At 26.8% G+C, this 20642-nt stretch overlaps 2 protein-coding genes and 1 long non-coding RNA gene across 10 annotated transcripts; 1 reads left to right on the forward strand and 2 right to left on the reverse strand.

Annotated features, from left to right (window-relative positions):
- Window positions 1-30: 30 nt before the first annotated feature.
- Window positions 31-1208, reverse strand: LOC103573671 (uncharacterized). The gene is made up of 3 exons (XR_549173.2): window positions 952-1208; window positions 796-880; window positions 31-424 (listed from the first exon to the last, which is right to left on the reverse strand). It is a non-coding gene; the product is annotated as an uncharacterized LOC103573671 (long non-coding RNA).
- A 712-nt stretch (window positions 1209-1920) lies between these two features.
- On the forward strand, window positions 1921-16809 carry LOC103573672 (aryl hydrocarbon receptor nuclear translocator homolog). Of its 8 annotated transcripts, none has more exons than XM_014443503.2 (13): window positions 1921-2465; window positions 2820-2868; window positions 4457-4730; window positions 8530-8610; window positions 11032-11192; window positions 12997-13317; window positions 13385-13597; window positions 13928-14107; window positions 14183-14341; window positions 14407-14557; window positions 14621-15020; window positions 15092-15233; window positions 15329-16809. In XM_014443503.2, exons 3-13 carry the CDS (start codon window positions 4483-4485, stop codon window positions 15583-15585), a joined length of 2313 nt encoding a protein of 770 aa, XP_014298989.1. In that variant the 5' UTR covers window positions 1921-2465; window positions 2820-2868; window positions 4457-4482; the 3' UTR covers window positions 15586-16809. The 8 variants fall into 8 exon arrangements, with proteins under 8 accessions (XP_014298989.1, XP_008551070.1, XP_008551072.1 ...); XM_008552848.3 differs by having other exon boundaries at window positions 13955-14107; XM_008552850.3 differs by having other exon boundaries at window positions 13967-14107.
- Window positions 16810-17215: 406 nt separating this feature from the next.
- Window positions 17216-20212, reverse strand: LOC103573676 (U3 small nucleolar ribonucleoprotein protein MPP10). The gene is made up of 5 exons (XM_008552856.2): window positions 20125-20212; window positions 19449-19689; window positions 17874-19338; window positions 17681-17789; window positions 17216-17614 (listed from the first exon to the last, which is right to left on the reverse strand). The coding sequence occupies exons 2-5, from the start codon at window positions 19523-19525 to the stop codon at window positions 17265-17267; spliced, it is 2001 nt and encodes a 666-aa protein (XP_008551078.1). The 5' UTR covers window positions 19526-19689; window positions 20125-20212; the 3' UTR covers window positions 17216-17264.
- Between the last annotated feature and the right edge of the window lie 430 nt (window positions 20213-20642).

The raw sequence follows: 20642 nt of genomic DNA on the forward strand, positions 1-20642 counted from the left end.
AGATAATAATAATAATAATAATAATAATAATAATAATAATAATAGTATTATTATTATTACACTATTTTATAAAATATTTTCGCGATTATGGTTTTCACAATAAGTAATGAGTTTTTATCAAGATAATTGTTTTGATGTTGTTGAACGCGTATTTTCGCCAATTTTTTATAGAATACATTGTCACAACTTGCCGATTTGTTTATCTATGTTTGTTTCTATTTTGTTATTTTTTTTTATAAAGCACCAACACTATGTCACTGGAAGTATCTGGTCCATTAAACACTATCACTAAGTTTAATTTTGGGAACTATGCAGTTTTTTTTCTTTCAAGTTCCCATAATGATCGTTTTTATATCAACCAAATTTAGATGATGCTCTTGGATCTTGTAATAAAAGGTTCATTTTATTTTAAATATTTAATTATCTGAAAATAAAAATGTAGCAGTCAATAGTTTGTTTAATTTTTTAAAAATTAATTAAAATTATTAAATGTCAGTGGAAAACACGAATTGTGTATATTGGATCAGCAGATTAGAAAAAATTTAATCAGAATAACGTCACAACTGTCACAAAAAATATTGTGAATGAATCTTATTAAAAACAATAATTTTAAATAATATTGATGAATGAATAATTTCTTACTTTTACACAATCAATAACAACAAATATAAAAACATAATTTATGAAAATTTTGATAACTATTTAAAATAAAAACAAATATCGTACACAATATATATGTGTTTTGTTTTTTGTTTTCTCTATAAATAAAATATGTATCATGTCGATTGTTCTTACCCCACAATTATTAATTAATATTTACGCCAACAAAATAAAAGTTGTATTAAAATTTTGGCGGGAGGCTACAAAATGAATAATCCTTCTGAAAATATAATAATATTTATAACTGTAATAGTATAAATAAAATAAAAATTATAAAAGATGAACGCTTACTTGGAATGGTTTTTTTATGACTATGATATTCAGTCAATTGTCATCCGTAGCTGTGGCCTACTTGATCATAAGTCTTTATTTTATCAATAACAAAGATAAACACCCATTATTAGAACACAACACATAATTAACTTAAATTATTAGTACAAGTTGGTAAACATCCATGATTAGAGTTACCTAAACATAGCGTAAATTTTATTTATAGTATTAATATGAAGAAAACAGACACAAAGGCGTCCATTTTGCTCAGCAGCGAGATAGCGGAAGTTGCGTAGTACATAGATTTAAGACATATACATACATACAGACAAAAAGAGAGAAAGAGAACACACACAGACGCGGATAATGTTATTTAGTTGGTATGTGTGTGTGTGTGTGTGTGTGTGTGTGTGTATGGCTTGCTGGTTGAGGGAAGGGGTAGAGGCAAGACGGGTAAGACGACCTATTATCCCACCACCTTCACCAAAAGCGTCAGATTTTAAATTTTATAAAGGCCAGTTTATATTGTACTTTTTATATATTTTCTTATTGGCTAAAATGCTTTTTCATAAAATTATTTTATTGGTCAATAATACATTGTTTCACCGAATGAAAATTTGAATTCAATATTTATTTACTTTTTTTTTTTTTTATTGTTATATTCAATTGAAAATTACAAAATGTATTTATTACTTAGTAATATTAAAAATTTTAAATTCAACGATATGATAAAATATAATAATTTAAATATTTTTGAATGTATTTGCTGTTGTTTTGTGAATAATTAATTTTTTTTTACTGTAGTTATTTATCCGTCAATCAATTAATCAATCAATCAATAACAATTACGATAGTGAGAATAATAAATGATTATTTAATATTTAAATTATGATTTTGATTATAGAATAATCGCTCCATGTAAACAAACAAACAATTTAAATTATAGAGGTATATATTCTCTGTAGCTGTAGAGATGGGGACGACGGGGAGTGGACAGGGACAATCGTCAGCCGTCAAGGTGTAGTGTATCAGCTATAGTTAAAAAATCCACATGGTCTTTATGAGAGTGAGTTAGTAAAACTGGGTAAAACGTTAGTTGAGAGTAGTGGCAAGTAGTGGTGGTAGTGACTGCTGAGTAGCTGAGTCTGGCTGAGTCGCTGAGTGCTGAGAGTGGTCGACAGAGGAGCGAACAGAGTACATGCAAATACTTACATGAGTACTCTCCTGAATGTGTCTAAATGTATAGGTAGATATGTAATATAAATACAAATAGGTATGTGAGCTTTGGTGAGCCTGTGTGAGCCTGCGAATAGAGCGCTTGGAGTAAAAATAAAACCCAGGATAAAACTTCAAAATGGCGCAACTATTAAGTGTAAACACCCAATTTTTATATATGTCAAGTGATTATTAAATAAACTTTATTAGTATACAAATAAACAATAAAACTATATGTTTAAAAAGTTGTTAAGGTGGGGAGAGGATAATTGTTATTTGAATGTTTACAATCGAAATGTCGATCGCTCATTCATTGACAGGTAAACCAAATTCTACTACTCGTGCACCAACATTTTAATATTTTAACATTATTAATATTACAATCATTTTAATCACTAAACTTGTAATAATTGTCATTATTACGGTTGATATAAATACTTAAAATCAAATTTAAATTTTAAATTCAATCATTATTTTTTTTTGTTTCAACTTTAATAATTTATATATCATCCTTTTAATTTAAGATATTATGTAGGTTGTTGCATGTAATTATAATAAATTATTTTCATATTTATTAGAGTACTAATATTTTTTAAATATCATAAAAATAATATAATTTAAATTATTATTCAATTATATCCTTACTTAATATACTTATTGTTTTAATTTTATAGGGTCTGAACCCACTAAAATGGCTCAAAAACGAGTTGCTAGCAGTATTGGGTAAGTTTTATTAACAATCATCAATAATTATGCTACCTTTTAATTTATTATTCTTAAAATTATAAAATCAACAAAACAAAACTATTAACGAATACACCAGTTTAAATTGAGCTTACACAGGTACTATTTTTATATAAGTACCTGATAAATTTTTTTCCCTCAAAACAAAAAATAATATTAATATCACAAAAATAAACTATAGATAATTTACCCGATTTTTAACTTGTTACTGTTTAATTATTAACAAAGTAACATCTAATGGTATATAATTATTAATTTTATATTATAATACATTTATATCAATTATCATTAATGTGAAAATAAAAAAAAAAAAATTCTCATTATTTTTTATTCTTCCGTTTATTATTTAAATCTGCTATTCTCATTGGAAGAAAAAAAAAAAGAAAATAAAAATAATAAATGTGTTAATTTATGAATTATTTAAAAAATGCAGAATGTATGTAACATTAAAGTAATACATATATTACACAGTGAATGATAAAGTTTGTGGTGGGAGAAGTAATAGTTCCCCCTCGACAGGACAGAAACACGGTACATTATGCCACTATAGTGGAATCAGGGGATCAGGGGAATCAGTCACTGGTAGAACGTGGGTGGTGATGAGTCGAAACAATCTGTTGTTGTTTACAAATTTATTTTTTTCAATTAAATTGTCGCCGTATTTATGATATTAGAATAAATTTTATATCGTGTTCTTATAATTATATCTCACGTGGTTTAATGTAACAAGCGACAACACATAATATTGTCATGAAAATAATAAATATTTTGTGTTTTATTATTATTTATCAACAGTATATTTAAATTTAACTCATATACTTAAATAAATAATATTTTTTTTATGTCTATTTTAAAATGGAAAAAAAAAATAGTTATACCAATAAAAATTTTCTATCTGTACAGTTATTTATGTACAAATATCTTGTATGAAAACTTAATATTTATTTAATCTCTAGAAATTTTCATTAGCTATAAACAGATTGCGCAATTGTTTATATTAATATTTGTGGATATAAAAATGCCGTGAATTAATAGTGATTTGTAAATGTCCATTTTATACAGTAATGCGAGTTAAAAAAAAAAAGAAAAAAAAACTGAAAAAATATGTTTTTTACGAGATTAAAGACTAATAATTGGTCATAAATATTATCAGCATGTAAAATAAAAATTTTGTGCAACGTGTTACGCGATCATACGACAGAAACTAATAACATACGATATGAGGATATAAATAAATAAATAAATAAATAATAATAATAATGTTTTTTCTGTTAGACATTGTGTTTTAACATGAGAAAGTGTCCCCGTATTAAAAAACTTTCCAAATAAAAAAGCAACCGAAATTGGACTTAGATAAAAACGATTTCTCAATTGGCTTTGATTTATAATTTGGTCAGGTATCAGATATTCAAAATAAAAAAAAATAAAAATATATATATATATATATGAATAAAGTGCAACAGGAATATAAAAAAAGTGTATTATAAGTAATTTTGTGTAAAAAATTTAGTGCAATTGGATATTAACAAATAAAGATATATTTATATATATCTATAATTTTAATAAGCCATCAAGATAGAGTATCCAAGTGACATGTACGGTGGTGGAACGGGTGGCACGGAGTATGGAGTAGGCCTCGGACCCGGTCCTTCACATTACGTTCCCCAACCATCAAGTCACATAGCTTACCAATTGGGAACAGCACCCCCACTGGTTGGGGGTCTACCACTTGGTGCTGGTGGGCCTCCTCCCGGAAGTCAGCTACTGTCTTACGGGCAAAACTTATCACCGCATCACGTACAACAGCCGCAAAATGACTCGCCGCAGTCTAAGAGACGGAGGTAAATTCTTGATGAATTTAACAGTAATGTTATTGTTATATATTAAATGACAACACATGGCTATTGACTATATACAGCATCAATTTTTTTACATTCCACTGTATTATCCATTTCAAAGATTTAATTTTACTTAAAAACATACATGAAAACAAATTTTAATGTTCAATTTATCTTAAATTTATTATTAGATTATTAAAATTTTCTATTTCAAAATTTAAAAGAAAAGTTTCACAATCTTATTAGAGTATATATAATATTTTTTATTTTTATAATCAACAAAAAGTTTATTATTATTTTGATCTTTTATATTTCTTTAAATGATGATAATTTTATCTCTAACCAAAATGTTTTTTTAAGACATACAAACCAGTATAATCAGTATTTTAAAAACTGTAAACGCTCTTTTATCTACAAGTTGGCATTGAAATTATATTTTATAAATTATTATAATTATCCTAAATGTCAAAGTTATACTAATATTTTTTTTTTATATTACGATTTAATGAATTATGTTGTAATGAATTCATATTTTATTTTCGTTTAGTAATCGTAAATTATTTATAAAAAATTATATAAATATACAAGGATTAATAAACAAAGGTCGGTAAATTTGATACTACTGTTTGTAAAAGTTTTTTTAACAATATTGATTATAACATATAATAACAGTCATAACAATATTTAACTCGGTTGTTTAAGAAATATAAACTACTGTTCTTTTATACATTATCAAGTAACACATTTATTAACATATTATTTTTGTCGAAAAAAATAAATAAATTTAACTCAGCATTAATTAATAATCTTTGAGTGGCTGTTTTGTATTTTTAAATATATGAAATTAATAATCTTTTATGTATTTTGATATACATTATATGTAGTATATCTCTCTTTACACAGTAAAATAAAAAAAAAGGTTGTTTACACAGAGATTTTCGTAATGTCTCTCTTGTGTACATCACGTGTGAATTTATCAATGTGTGTTATATTAATGACAAATGTAAAACCCATTAGTTGTACAACATGTCACGTAGTGGAGATTTGCGGTTATCAATAAATTTCATGGATCACCTGAAAGACAAACTATCATTATTGTCATTATTATCATTAAAAAAAAAAATATATATATATATATATATATATATATATCGATATATTTTAATAATTATTATTATATTTATTAAAGTTCGTTGCTCTTTATTCACAATGTTGTAAATTATTTTAATGTTTATTTAATATATACATATAAATATAATAGATAGTTTTCGAGTAGTTAATAATGTAATGTTTATAAAGCTACTCACGCGACACGATAGTTGCCTATAAAGTTTCATAATCAAATAGGAATGTATATTAGATGCGGCTTTAGTCAATATAACAAAAAAAAAAATAATAATAATAATAATTTAAATTTATTTAAAATGAATTATCGATATGTTTAATTTATCAAATAAATCATAGTTTTCTTTATAAAAAAATATCCTGAACACATTAAAGCTTTATATTTACTATAATGACCAATGATAAACAAATTACATATATGTCAGAAATTGTCTGCAGGCTAGTTTGATATCTTAATTTATTTGTAGATAATTTATTTTAGAAAAAAAAATTCTAAATATATATATATATATATATATATATATATATATTTGAATTGATAAATGTATATTTGAAGTATAGGACTGATATTTATCTCTTTGGTGACCAATGACGTAGCTGGTGAACGAATAAGAGGCATATGGCATAGAGAGTCTTAGAGTCACGGACCGCCCCTTCTCGCGTGGTGTTGGGCTCTTATAAAGTTAACGGGGTCTCCGCTGCCAATAGCAGACTATCGTTTTAATATGCAATACCTCTATCCATCGACTATAAAGCTATAAAATAAATATAAAATAAAAATAAAAAAATAAATAAAATTATCCTTACGACGAATGTTGAATTTTAAAACCTTTCATCCGTTCATTGAAAGATTTTAGGAAATTTCTTTAGATCAAGATTAATTTATTTGTTGAAAAGTGAAAAATTTTGATATAATATATGAGATTACTAAAAAAAAATATATAAAATATATTTACAAAAGAATAGAAACATTAATGCCACTGGAACATTTATGTTTTCGATCTTAAAATAAGATTATATTTAACATTTTTTTTCTATTCATTATTTTTTAAGTTATATATATATATATATATATTTTTTTTTTTTTTCTTTTTTTGCTAGATTTATATTTTCTTAACTTTTCCACAGCAATATATATGAAAAATAAAATAAAATAACTTGGAATTACAATAATCTTAACATAACTTTAAACGAAAAAAAGAATAAATTTAAGGTCAAAGTTGCTTTTGACCACTGACGACGATTATAAAGCATTCAATGTTAATATATTCGGGTAAATAAGATGCAAAGACGCGATTCAAGAAATTGAAATAAGAAACAAAAAATAGAGAATGAGAGAAAAAGTGACCCTTCACGACAACCCATGAAGATACAACAAAGAGATAGAATAAATTTTTCAAAGTTGTTTCGAGAAAAGGATGTTCAGATGTCATCGCCGGAAGAACTAGTTCGTTTTACTCCAAAAGAAGAAAAAACAAATTTTTTTTTTTTTTTTTTTCTTAATTTAAATAACAATGAAGAAAAAGAATAATAATTTTATATACATATATATAAAAAAAAAAAATACTTAATCTTTTAATATGAATTATTTTATGTACATTACATCATCAGGAAAAAAAAAATGATAAATAATAAAATGGAATAATGTATATATCAGAAATGTATAACATTAAACAGAGCAAAGATTCATAAAGAAGAAAGAAAAAAATAAATAAAGACAATGAGAAAAGAGTCTTGAGAAAGACTTCTAGTGTATAGACAAGAGACTTACCCGGATGTGCTCTCAGCTCTACACCCTCAGAAGAGGGTGGTGGGGGGTCACGGGTACCCCAAGGAAAAGGATACAACGACTCGACTCGACAGTGGAAAGAGATGGGATAGTAGGATATCCTCGCTCCTTTGCTTCAGGGTCAGAACCGTGCATCACTCGTGTTTCTCTTCTCTTCCTACTCTTTGACTTGTTCTTTTTTATTATTTATTATTTTTTGTTTTATTATTATTATTATTATTATTATTATTATTATTATTATTATTATTATTATTATTATTATTATTATTATTATTATTATTATTATTATTATTCGTTCTATTCTATTGTTATTTTTTTTTTTTCATCTTAATCTTGTTATTCTTTTTTCTCGTATTGCCAGATTTGTGTACAGTATTGAGGATGAACGAGTAGTAAGATACTTTACTTACAAGTATCTTTACCTCTTTTTATTTTCTCTTCATCGTGGTTGAAATGTTCCAGCGGTAATGAGGATCGCTGATGGATTTACAACCGTCGATCCAATTGATGAGGCTTGTTATTCTCTACAACTATTTGCTGATCGACGGGATCTTTAGTGGACGAAGAACAACTTTAATCTAATACTATTTTATAATTATAATTCGTGTGTACCAAATACACACCCTAAAAAACTACCAAGTGGATAAATTAATTTTTACTTTGTCTACATACATATTAAGGCAGAATATATTTATTATTGTTATTACAATTTATAATAATTCAATGTATGTAATAAAAAAAAAATAAAAATAGAAATCAGTGAAATTATTTATTGTCCTTTTATTTTTGTTTCCTCGTGGGAATAATAGTACGTGTATGGCTATGAAGATACTTGTATAATAAAAATAATAAAAAAAAATAAAAATAACAATCAATCATTTGTTTCAGATCTGACGAGGATGATCCCAGTGGAGGAAAGTACCGGAGAATCGAGGACGACAATTTGCAGGACAAGGAAAGATTTGCAAGGTGAATATAAAATAATATTATCTTTTATTCTGTATTCTTATACTCATATGCATATATGTATATTTGAAATATTATTTATTATCTAATTACATACACTCATTTTAAATGTCTAATCAATTAGATATACATACCACGAAAGATAATAATAGTACAAACCAATAAGAATAATCATTTATAATATCATATTTTATTTTTATATAGCTATATTAATTTTTAAAAAATTAACCGATTGAAGAAGAAATTCAAATAATTGGTTTATATTATATACTATTTCTTCAATATACTTTTCTTTATTTTTTTTATTTTATGTATATACACTATTTTTGATGTACCTACCAAAGAAAATTTACGTGTGTTAATATATATATATATATATATATATATATATATATATATATATATATATATATATATATATATATATATATATATATATGATTTGCTCAGCAATGCAAAGTCGAGTCGATATAGAGGAATGAGAAGCCTCTGGCGGATCTCTGAGTTTGCCGTGGGAACATGAGATACACTCTCGACATATCTATATGGTCCATTCGCGTGGTCGTTGTGTCGTCGTCATTAATCGTGAGTGATCTAAAATATTGCGGATCTTGATAATAATTATTTTTTAATTATTTGAAAATTAATATAAAATCAAAAAAACAAAAAAAAATCATTAATTGACTATTTCTATAATAAATACTAAATATTTTATAGTTATAAAGACAGATTTAAAAGTAATTTATATTAGTAAAGTCTTCGGAGTGGAAAAATTGTATGGTTTAAGTTACACCATGACATGCTATAAGCCATAAAGGTGGTATGATGTCGCGAGCGAAAGAGCGAAGGAGCGAAGGAGCAAGGGAACGAGCAAGGAAAAGCATCACTTTTAAGTTAATAACGCTATTACTGAGCATCTTATCTTGCCGCGAGTAGTCTACACCGTGCGGTCATTTCTACTCTACCTTTATTCCTTATTCCACTCACCTTATTCAATTTGGTCCACCCTCTTATAAATTATACTTTCTATCTCTTACTCTTTATTATTATTATTATTATTTATTTCTTATATTATTACTTGGATGTGTATGATATTATATTCTTTAAAATGTAAAATTGTAGACTTATACAATGATGTTTTGGTTTGTACGATTATTAAGAACGTAGAGTGCTGTAGCATAAACAGTAACAGTAACAGCAACGGCAGGACAGAGCAGTTTCTTGTGAATTGCAACTTCTTGACGCATTCCAGCGGTTAACCGAGCAGTTAAAATCCAATGAGTTTTCCTCACTACACATATTTTAACGTCTATTTTTCTACACATATACTTTTAATGTACTGTCAAAATTCACTCCACAATAAATTTCATTTACTTAACATGATAATTATACCGGTTTACATGATACTATAATAAATATCTAATTAATATTTTTAAAATTTATAATTTATAATTAAAAATTTACAACTTACAACTCAGACTCAACTTTAATAATTATTTAGACTCAAATTTAAATAATTATAATTAAATTTCATAAATCATATCGAGTAAAAATATACATATTATATTATTTATATTAAAAAAATATAAAAAAGATTAAGGATGCAAACTTACTGGATAGGAGTTAGATACGCTCGATGGACTTGAAGTACGCGAGCAGGCAGGCAGCTTCGTATAGCGGCTGACCTCTGACCTCACAACAGTCCTCTCACTCCTTTCTTTATACATCTACTATTATAAGGTTTATACTTATGCTTTGGCATATTTTAAATACAAATCCAAAAATTTATTTCTTTAAATTTTAAATTATAATATAGTATAAATTATCTACAGATTTCATACTTGTCAATTTTATTATTATTATTAAATGGATTATTTTCGAAGGTATTTGTATTCACTATTTATTTCAAGTGAACCAACAGGTTGCTCCTCCAACAATTTATATATATATATATAAAACACTTGAGATAGGTAAAGTATAAAGGTCGAGGAAAATTTTCCGTTAACGTGACAAAGAGATTTCCTGACTACTTATGTTCTTCACTTGATAACGACAACGACCATTAGCTATATTTTATCTTTTAAAATCAATGGTAAAAGCCATGATTTTAAGAGTATTCTTAAAACAACATTTGTTTCCACATATATATTTCCATGTATACGTTTTCAACTTATTGATACTTAAAATATTATGTGAATAAAAATTAATTATTGTATTTATTTTTTTTGTTCCCTGCTCCGATTGATATTTGAGTTCTTATATAAATTATAAGAAATTAAATAGCCATCAAACATATACTTTTTACGTATGCAATTTCATTAGAGTAATGAAATTGTTGATATGTCAGTAATTCTGATGTGCTCACCGGTTGTGTAATAATAGATATTTTATAAATAATAAAAATAAAAATATTTTTTTAAATAGCCGAGAAAATCATTGTGAAATTGAACGTCGAAGGAGGAATAAGATGACAGCGTACATTACCGAGCTTTCGGATATGGTTCCAACGTGCTCAACTTTAGCGCGAAAACCAGATAAACTGACTATACTGAGGATGGCAGTTGCTCATATGAAAGCACTTAGAGGTAATGATTTATTTATTTTTATAATATTTCATATATTCTAACGATGATAATTAAATCATTTTTAATATCTTTTACCTTTTGTTAAAATAAAAAAAAACTTTAAAAAAATTTTATGAATAATTTTATATAGTCTGAATCAATACAATTAAATAATTAACCAGTTTTACTTTATAAGTTAGTAAATTCAAGTTTAATAATTATGTTAAATAAAAATAAAAATTAATCACAAATTTAATATACATAAAATTATCATTACTAAACAAACTTTTTTCGTTTATCTGATAAATCGGTTTCCCCGTAGTGCAATTGAAATATCTACATTTTTTTATTTTCGATGATTAATTAAATATTTATATTTGAAAATAAAAAATTAAACTTCCTGCTTGAAATATCAATTATATTTAAAGTTGACATTTAGTCGACAGTAATCTTTCACAAGCGATAAGTTATCCCCATTGGTTTTGCGATTTGGCACGTAGCCCGTTCAATGACTGAAATCAGTATGTATTATGGAAGGAGACAAATAGCAATCCAAACTAATATAAACGATTTACTCAAGTATATATAAAAATAAAATGTATAATAATTTATTTCGATGAAGATTATTGAAATAACTAATTTAAAAATTTTAATCAATTTTTAATAATTATAATTTATAATTTATAATAAAAATAAAAAAAAAGCATAGTTAGACCGTAAGGTATTAATTTACCTAGAAAGAGACATCATCGTGGTTAAGGATCAGCAGCACTGAGAGTGGGCATATCGAATGCAAAAGACACAATATATGCTTCCGGTGATGGCATGGGTGGAGTTACCGGTCGACCGGTCGTCTTCTTTAGTCGAACATGCGTAACCATACAACACATACACATACCCATATATACTTAGATATATAAATTTATATTAGAGATTGTTGCGTGTGTAAGCATGTACAGGTAGACAGCAGTAGCGAGTAGATTGCTACGCGTATCGGTGGAGCGTCGCATTGTTTATAGCCACTTCTCCTCTTTCCCGACAACAGTGCTACTGAATACAAATTGCTCTAAGAGAAGAGCTCTCTCTTTCTCTCCTTCTTTTTTTTTCTTATTTTTTTTTTTTTTTTCTCTGTTTTACTCGTTATAACTCTTTACCTGATGGTTTCCAGGAGGGATAACCACCTTATATACATATCCCAACACACACGTTTCACGATTATTTGAGGGAGAGAGTTCGGGATCGACGATCGCGAAAAAAAAAATTTTAATATTATTATTATTTTATTTTATTTCCTTTAATTTTTTATTACTTTTATTACTTTTTGTTTTACAACTGTGAATACTAGTGTCATCATTTGATTTTATTAGCATTTATTAAATACATACATAACTCATATATATTTATAAAACATTTTTTTATAATGTCATTTTTCATTTTTATTTATTTATTTAGTTTAACGAGTAAAAAGGGTAAAAAGGGTAAAAAGTAATGATTGGCTTAAAAAAAATGTTTATAAAGTGATGGTAACGAAGGTCACGATCAGAACCTTCCATAGATCTTGTTTGGAAGTCGTTAAAGTTCGTTTTCCTGGAATTTGTTGTATATCGGAGTGAAGATCGCATATCGGTTGCGCTCTTGCTGCCTCCCAGGATCCTGTCCGCTTACCAATTCTGATCTTGCACTTTGATACTTAACTTATATAAGTTTTGTATATGTCGTCAATACATACATACATAAATATATTATTATTATTATTATTATTATTATTATTATTATTATTATTATTATTATTATTATTATTATTATTATTATTATCTATCAACAGGTACGGGCAATACAAGTGCTGATGGAACTTATAAACCTTCATTTCTTACGGACCAAGAGTTGAAGCATTTAATATTAGAAGCAGCGGATGGTTTTCTTTTCGTTGTTAGCTGTGATACTGGCAGAATCATTTATGTATCCGACTCTGTTGCGCCAGTTTTAAATTATTCCCAAAGTGAATGGTATGGTTCAAGTTTATATAGCCAAGTACATCCGGATGATACGGAAAAGGTTCGTGAACAATTGAGTGCTTCAGAGCCTCAACATGCTGGCAGGATACTCGATCTTAAAACTGGGACAGTTAAAAAAGAAGGACATCAATGTTTGTATACTTTTATTTAAATTATTTGTAACATTTTTTAATACATAATAAAATTTTTTTTGTACAGCTTCTGTGAGACTGAGTATGGGATCAAGAAGAGGCTTTATATGTCGTATGAAGGTTGGTAACCTCCAGACCTCGGGCGACATGGCTGCTGCACAGGGCCTACATCGTTTGAAACAGAGAAATTCACTGGGACCACCAGCGAGAGACGGGCAAAGTTACGCTGTTGTTCACTGCACGGGGTATATCAAAAATTGGCCCCCCACTGGTGAGTTTGGTACGGGTCTTTCGACCATATTATTCCATTGTTCCTATCGGCATTTTATTTCAAACTTTTATTATTATTATTTCCTATATTTTTTTTATTTATTTATTATTATTATTATTATTACTACATCAAATAGAAATTTACAGGCATGTTAATGTTTTGGTTTTGGTATTCATTTAAATTTATTTTAACGCTCATCGTAAGTAGTAAATAGAACAAAAAAAAATAAAAAAAAAAAAAAAAAAAAATGATAGATTTAATAGAAAAAAAAAACAGTAGAGTATAAATTTAGTAGAGCCAACAGGGAACAGTGGACTAACATGTTATTCTACACTGTAGGTGATTTTGTTCCCCCGTGTGTACCAGGTGTGGGTTTAGGTGACAGGGGTGTTCAAGCTAGTGCCGATGGCGTTGTTTCAGAAGATGTTACCTCCCATTGCTGTCTGGTGGCTATTGGACGATTACAAGTTACCAGTACACCAAATACCAGTGATTTGACTGGTGGAAATAGTAATAATGGTATTTATTCATTTTTTAAAATAAATAAATAATATTTAATAATGTAAATATTAATTTTTTTAATTAATTTTATAGAATTCATTTCACGTCATTCTGCGGAAGGTAAATTTACTTTTGTTGATCAAAGGGTTGGTCATATACTAGGATACGCGCCGTCTGAACTTTTGGGACATCAATGTTATGAATTTTTTCATCAAGAAGATTTACCACATATGCGAGAAAGTTTTGATCAAGGTAATTTTACTAATTAATAATTTTAAAAAAATTTACTGTATCTATGACATTTTTTTTTTTTTTAGTTTTGAAACTTAAAGGACAAGTAATATCAGCCGTGTATCGGTTTCGTGCTAAAAATCGTGACTGGATATGGTTGAGAACATCTGCATTTGCATTTTTGAATCCATGTTCACAAGAAGTTGAATATATCGTTTGCACAAATACAACTGCCAAGTAAGTTATTTTAAATAAAATTTTAAGTTTATTAAATTATATATAAATTTTTTAAAATTATAGATCCCTTCATCCTGGTAGTGATACACAAGTAGCAGCAACAGCAGCAGCAGCATCAGCAGCAGTAGTAGCAACCACAGCAGAAAGTGAAACTGTAACTCCGTATGGTCATCATAGTTTGGACTATTCATTACAGCGACAACACTCTAGAGAACCAATGTATCCAACCCATCATATGATGCAACAACCCCATCCAGCAGCTGTTGTTGCTTCAGGACCACCACAGTCTAGACCAGCAAGCAATCAAAATCATGTATATCAAGGTTATGAAACTACTCAATCACCAATAGCTTATGGCTCACCTAATCAACAAAATCAATCGTCGACAGTATTAAATAGAATGCAAAAACCAGCAAATACATCACCATCGCCAATTCAACAACCATGGAATATCGGTCGACAGGTAGATAAATAAATATATATATATATATATATATATTTTTTTTTTTTTTTAATTATAATAATAAATTACAGCAACCAGTAACAGAAGGATATCAATACAGTCAATTGAGTCCATCTAGATCACCAAGTGGACCTACTTATACTCAATTAAGTAGTGGCGCTAGAACACCTGCTTCACAATATCATTCAATCACAACAGTGCCTAACAATCCGAGTAAATAAATTATTAATTATTTATTTATAATAGATAATAATAATAATAATAATAATAATAATAATAATAAATAAAAATGTTAATTATTTTGAAAGGTATGTGGGCTTGGCAAGCCCAACAGCATCAAGCACAGCAGCAAGATGGTGGACAAGCTAATCCACAAGTAACAGGTCAACCTCAGCCTACTCACGGTCCTCATGGTCCTCATGGTTCTCACAGTACTCACGGTTCTCAAGGAGGTCATGGGCCACATCAACCACAGGAGCTCTCAGATATGTTACAAATGCTCCAAGAGCAAGGTGGAGCTTCCGGATTTGAAGAATTAAATATGTTCAATACAAATTTCGAGTAGCGATAATTAAAAACTATATCAATATGTAATAATGATATTTAAATTTCGTGGCTTTGTGCTGTGGAGTATTTTTAAGTACCTATTCAAGTGAAAAGTTTTATTTTTATTTTATTTTTCTCACCGGGAGATCATCCCTAGAAGCACTTAATACTCCCATCGCACCTATTACACCAAAAGGTTTGTAAGTAGCTTTTAAAAAGTTATTTCTTAATCTCATTAAAATTATAATATTACAACGGATTAAATGAAAACATTAAACAGATAAAAATACACATTACTTCGAGACACGCACATCGTCATTCCGTTTTTTTATAAAAACAAAAATCAAATATAAATATCACACGCGCAAATAGAAACTCAAATGTACAATGATATTATTATTATTATTATTATTAATATTCATTTATAAATTTTCGAAACAAATGATTATTTTAAGTTTAACAAAAAAGTATAATTCGTGATTAAAGATTATTTTTTATTTTTTAATGATATGATATTTTTTATTGTACAAAAAAATTATCCATTGCGTGGTACTTTTAATTATTTAATAATGCATACATAAATATCAATATAATTAGATGTTATTTGAAAAATATTTCATTCCATTACTAAAAATAATAATAATAATAGTAATTATTAGTATTTTTTTAAGTATATAATTTATAATTTTTAAGTTAAAATAAAATAATAAAATCTCAGCGCCTGGTCTCTATGTAATCATAATAATTTTAATTGAAGCTTAAAAATAGCTAAGTATGACTAGCTTAAAATTATCATTATTATTAATATTATTATTTTTAATTAGGTATTTGTAATTATAACAGTGCAATCAACTATGACAAATACTTTTGAAAAAAATTGTTTAAATAACAATAATGTACAAAATTATATAATTCAATTTGCTTGTCTGTATGACACAATTTTTAGGTATTATTAAGAATCAAAATACAAAAAAAAAAAAAAAAAAAGAAAACAAAAAAAAAAAAAAAAATAAAAAAATAAACTAATTATAGATAATGTTACCGCCTATAAGTAATTAACGTATAAGTGGTCATGCGTGATTTGTTGCATTTGTACATGTTTAGCAATTTTTCGGATAATATAAAAATGACAAACTAGCATATCATATTAGTAAAAACAAAAATGAAATTTAATTGAAAAGAAAAAAAAAATTTTTCACTAATGTACGGGTTATGAATATGAGTTGTAATTTTTTTCAAGTCATTTTGCAGTATTATTTCCTCTACTTTACCTTAAACCACCATCATCATCCTAACAACTACAATGTTGTAATATTTAAATCAATTAAAAACGTTATAGTCTTTTTATTACAAACTTTTTCAATAATTTCTAACGTTTTGTTTTGGTTTTCGAATTTTTAAGTATTAGATGATATCAAATTCTTTTTTAACACATTGTACACTCTAAATAATTACTTTTTTCTTCATTATAATATAAATTTTTTAAAATATATCTTTTTCTTTTTTTTCTTCGAATTTTTTATTTAAAATATCTTTAAGTAAGTGATAAACTAAAAACTAATGTGTAAAATTTGTTATATGATTTTAAATAATTATAAAACATTAGTATGTTTTAAATTAATATAATGAAAAAGAGAAAAAAAAAAAAAAAAGAAAATAGATTTTATTAATGTAAAATGATACTTTTTATTTACAATTTTACAATTTGTATTTAATTGCAGATGAATTCTTACTTTTTTTCTTATCTAATTTATTATTTATTGACTTGTCATTAGATTTTTCTTGCAACCTTGCAAAGAAATCGGTGGATGATTTTGAAGTTTTAACATTTGACGAATTAACTGTTTCAATATTACGATCTTTTGTCAATTTTTTAATAAGCACATCTTTAACTATTTTACCTCGTTTTTTATTATCTATTAGATTTTTTTCTTTGTTATCTATTGCTTTTTGTTTTAATCTTTGAACTTTCTTTTTCTTTCTTCGCTGTCGATTTTTATCTGTATCAGTACGCTCCGACTCACCTATGAGGTCTCCACGTTTTTTTACTATAAAAATAAAATTAATTGAATTTATATAAAAGTCAAATTTTATTAATGTATATAAAAACTTACTTTGAACTTCTTCAGGAGCCAAAAGAGTAGCATCTGCAGTTGCCACAGGAGCAACTTCTTCCATATTTATCGCAGGTAAATTACTAATAATTTTGATATCTGGTTGAGCCTATAAATATTTATAATTATTAACAATAACAATTATTTAAGTTTTTTTAAATAAACAATCGATATAATAATAGCAAATAATTACCGGTTTTGGAGTACAATGGTAGTTAGATAATGCATCAAGTTTATTAATTAAGGATTGTATGCCTTGACGAATTTCTTTAAATTCTTTAGATTCTTCTTCTTCCCTCTCTTGATTATCAGGATCAAGTGTTTGTTTTTGCTTCAAATAAGCATCTTCATAAATTTGAGATAAACTCTTTTTACTTTTTTCCTGATCCATAACCAATTTTTTTTTATATTCCATCGGAGTTTCAATAGGTTTTATTTTTCGTTGAACGTCATCCCAAGCTTTATCTTTAATTCGTTGTTTTATTATTTCTTCAAGTTTTAAATTTGTTGTTTCTGTCATAATTGGAGCTGGTCTTGATGTTACATCAAATTCAAGATATTCTTCCAATAATGAATTAGGTGGACGACTAGTTGCTGTTACTTCACCTCTCAATTGCCAGGGTTTCTTTGAAATAGCCGCTGTCTCCAATTCTTTTATTTTCTTATCTACTCGTTCTTTACGACTCTCAAATGATGATTTTGTTTCCATTGTTTCTTCTTCAACGTTTGATTTTTTATTATCATTATCAACATTATCGAAATCAGAATCTGTATTATTCGATAAATTAAATTTAACACGTTTATTATTACCATCAATTTTTTTAATTCTTTTTATTTCATTACTTTCAATATTAATGTCATTGCTATCATGATCTGATTCTAATTCATCTTGAGCGACATTTTCAACATCATCATTGACATTGACATTATTATCATCATCGTCATCATCATTATCATCATCTGCACTTTCAGGACTATCAAAAAAATCTGCATACTTGAGCATCCTACCATCTTCATTATCATTATCATCATTGTCGTCGTCATTATTTTCATCATTTCCTATATAGTTATCAAATAAATTAATAGATTCTTCACTCGAGTCATCTGAATCATCAGGTTTATTTTGTGATTCTTTTTTATCTTCTTTAGTAAGAAATTCATCAAGTTGATTTAATTTAAAAAATTTATCATCTACAATAGATGGTTTTTTCTTTTTGGATTTCATTTTTTTAGTTTTTGATTTACTGTCAATTTCACCATCAGAATCAATTTCGTGTTCATATTCCATTTCATCATTAACTTTTTTTTCTTTCTCTTGTTCATCATCATCATCATCATCATCATCATCATCATCATTATTATTATTATTATTATTATTGTTGTTGTTGTTTTTATCTTCAAGTTGATTTTCTGATTCTTGTGTAATTGATAATGTAAATAAATTATTTTTTGCAACTATATGAGAAATATCTGTTATAAAATCTGGAATAACTGATTCATTTTGTAATTCTAATTGCTGCCAAATATGTTCTTCGTCAACATTTTCAATTATAAGCTCGGGCAGAGCATTATTATTATTATTATTAGCTTCAACTTTAGTAAAATCATACAATTTTTTAAGTGAATTTCTTATTTCTAACTCAACATCATTTTGTACACTAAAATAAAAAATAAAATTGATTAATTATTTTAATTGTTAATGAAGATAACCTAAAATTTTTATAAGGTTATATTGTAAAATTGAAATAAAAAAATATTATCAGCATACCTTAAAAATTTTTCAGGTTTTTTAGTATTTATTTGGATTGTCGAGAGAACCTCCCTAATAATATTATTTTCATTCATAATAAATCACTTAAAATTTAGCAGTAACATGTATAATTTAAACCACTTAAACAAAACCACGTGTATTGTGTATCAATTAATTGTTTTAATTTATTTATCAACAGCATCAACAGTTATCCCAACTGTCCCAAGTTATCCAATGAACAACCAAGATAGAATTAAAACTGTAATGTGTAATTTATTTTTAAACCAAGATTTAGTTTACAGATGGCAGTAAAGTCTTAAGCTCATTTTGATTTTACATGAAAAATTCAAATAAATAAATAAATCTGTAATCGTGTAATCTGTATTCTGTAATTCTGTAGTGTATTTAATAAAATATTTATGCTTTAAGAATTATTAAAAACTTGTACTTAAATTTTAAATAATAATATTTAGGCGTTTATCGATTCTCTTGCCCGCCAAACAAGGTGATATAATTTTTTTTTTTTTTTTTAATTTTATATTTATCAACAAAGATTAAGTTTTTAATTTTCAGTGAAACATGTTACATATAAATTATACTAGTTGATGTGTTGTACATACTAGGTTGTAGTTGTGTTAGACATAAATTATAATTATTTCACCTACTGATCGGAGTTGTATATATATTTTTTTACCTTTGAGACTAACGCACATCAACTAATAAGTAATGACGGTAACCACTGGAGCCACTGGAGCCACTGGAGCCACTGGAGCCACTGGAGCCATTGAAACCACTGGAGTATGGCATGGAGAGTTGTGTACAACAATGCATATATACATGTATATGTGCATACTACTTAAAGGAATAAGTTTAGTAAAGTTTAGTACGGAGGGTAAGGAGTACGGGCAGTACGGCTTACAGACTTACGGTACAGTGCGGTAGTAGTTGCCAGTAGTTGCCAGTAGTTGCTTGTTCCCTCAGTTCAGTTCAGTTCATCTCAGTTCGGCTCGTTTTTACTGGTCGGTCTTGTTTCCTTGTTTGCCTGGCTCTGCCTGGTTCTCTTACTCGAAAATACCAAGTAACGTTATACTTATTAAAATATATATATTTTATACATCTAATTATTTGAAAAAAAAAAAAAAAAATTTTTAAATTAATATATCGGTAATTAAATAGTGCATTTAATAACAGTATATATTTATATATAGTTAC

Source organism: Microplitis demolitor, chromosome 3 (genome assembly GCF_026212275.2).
Source record: "Microplitis demolitor isolate Queensland-Clemson2020A chromosome 3, iyMicDemo2.1a, whole genome shotgun sequence".
Classification (NCBI taxonomy): Eukaryota; Metazoa; Arthropoda; class Insecta; order Hymenoptera; family Braconidae; genus Microplitis; species Microplitis demolitor.

Coding starts and splice junctions, on each gene's coding strand:
- LOC103573672 (XM_014443503.2), top strand. CDS start 4,483: ATGTACGGTGGTGGAACGGGTGGCACGGAGTATGGAGTAGGCCTCGGA. Junction 11,193..12,996: donor TCATATGAAAGCACTTAGAG/GTAATGATTTAT, acceptor ATCTATCAACAG/GTACGGGCAATACAAGTGCT. Junction 13,598..13,927: donor GCCCCCCACTGGTGAGTTTG/GTACGGGTCTTT, acceptor TCTACACTGTAG/GTGATTTTGTTCCCCCGTGT.
- LOC103573676 (XM_008552856.2), bottom strand. CDS start 19,525: ATGAATGAAAATAATATTATTAGGGAGGTTCTCTCGACAATCCAAATA. Junction 19,339..19,448: donor AAACCTGAAAAATTTTTAAG/GTATGCTGATAA, acceptor TTTTTATTTTAG/TGTACAAAATGATGTTGAGT. Junction 17,790..17,873: donor ACCATTGTACTCCAAAACCG/GTAATTATTTGC, acceptor AAATATTTATAG/GCTCAACCAGATATCAAAAT.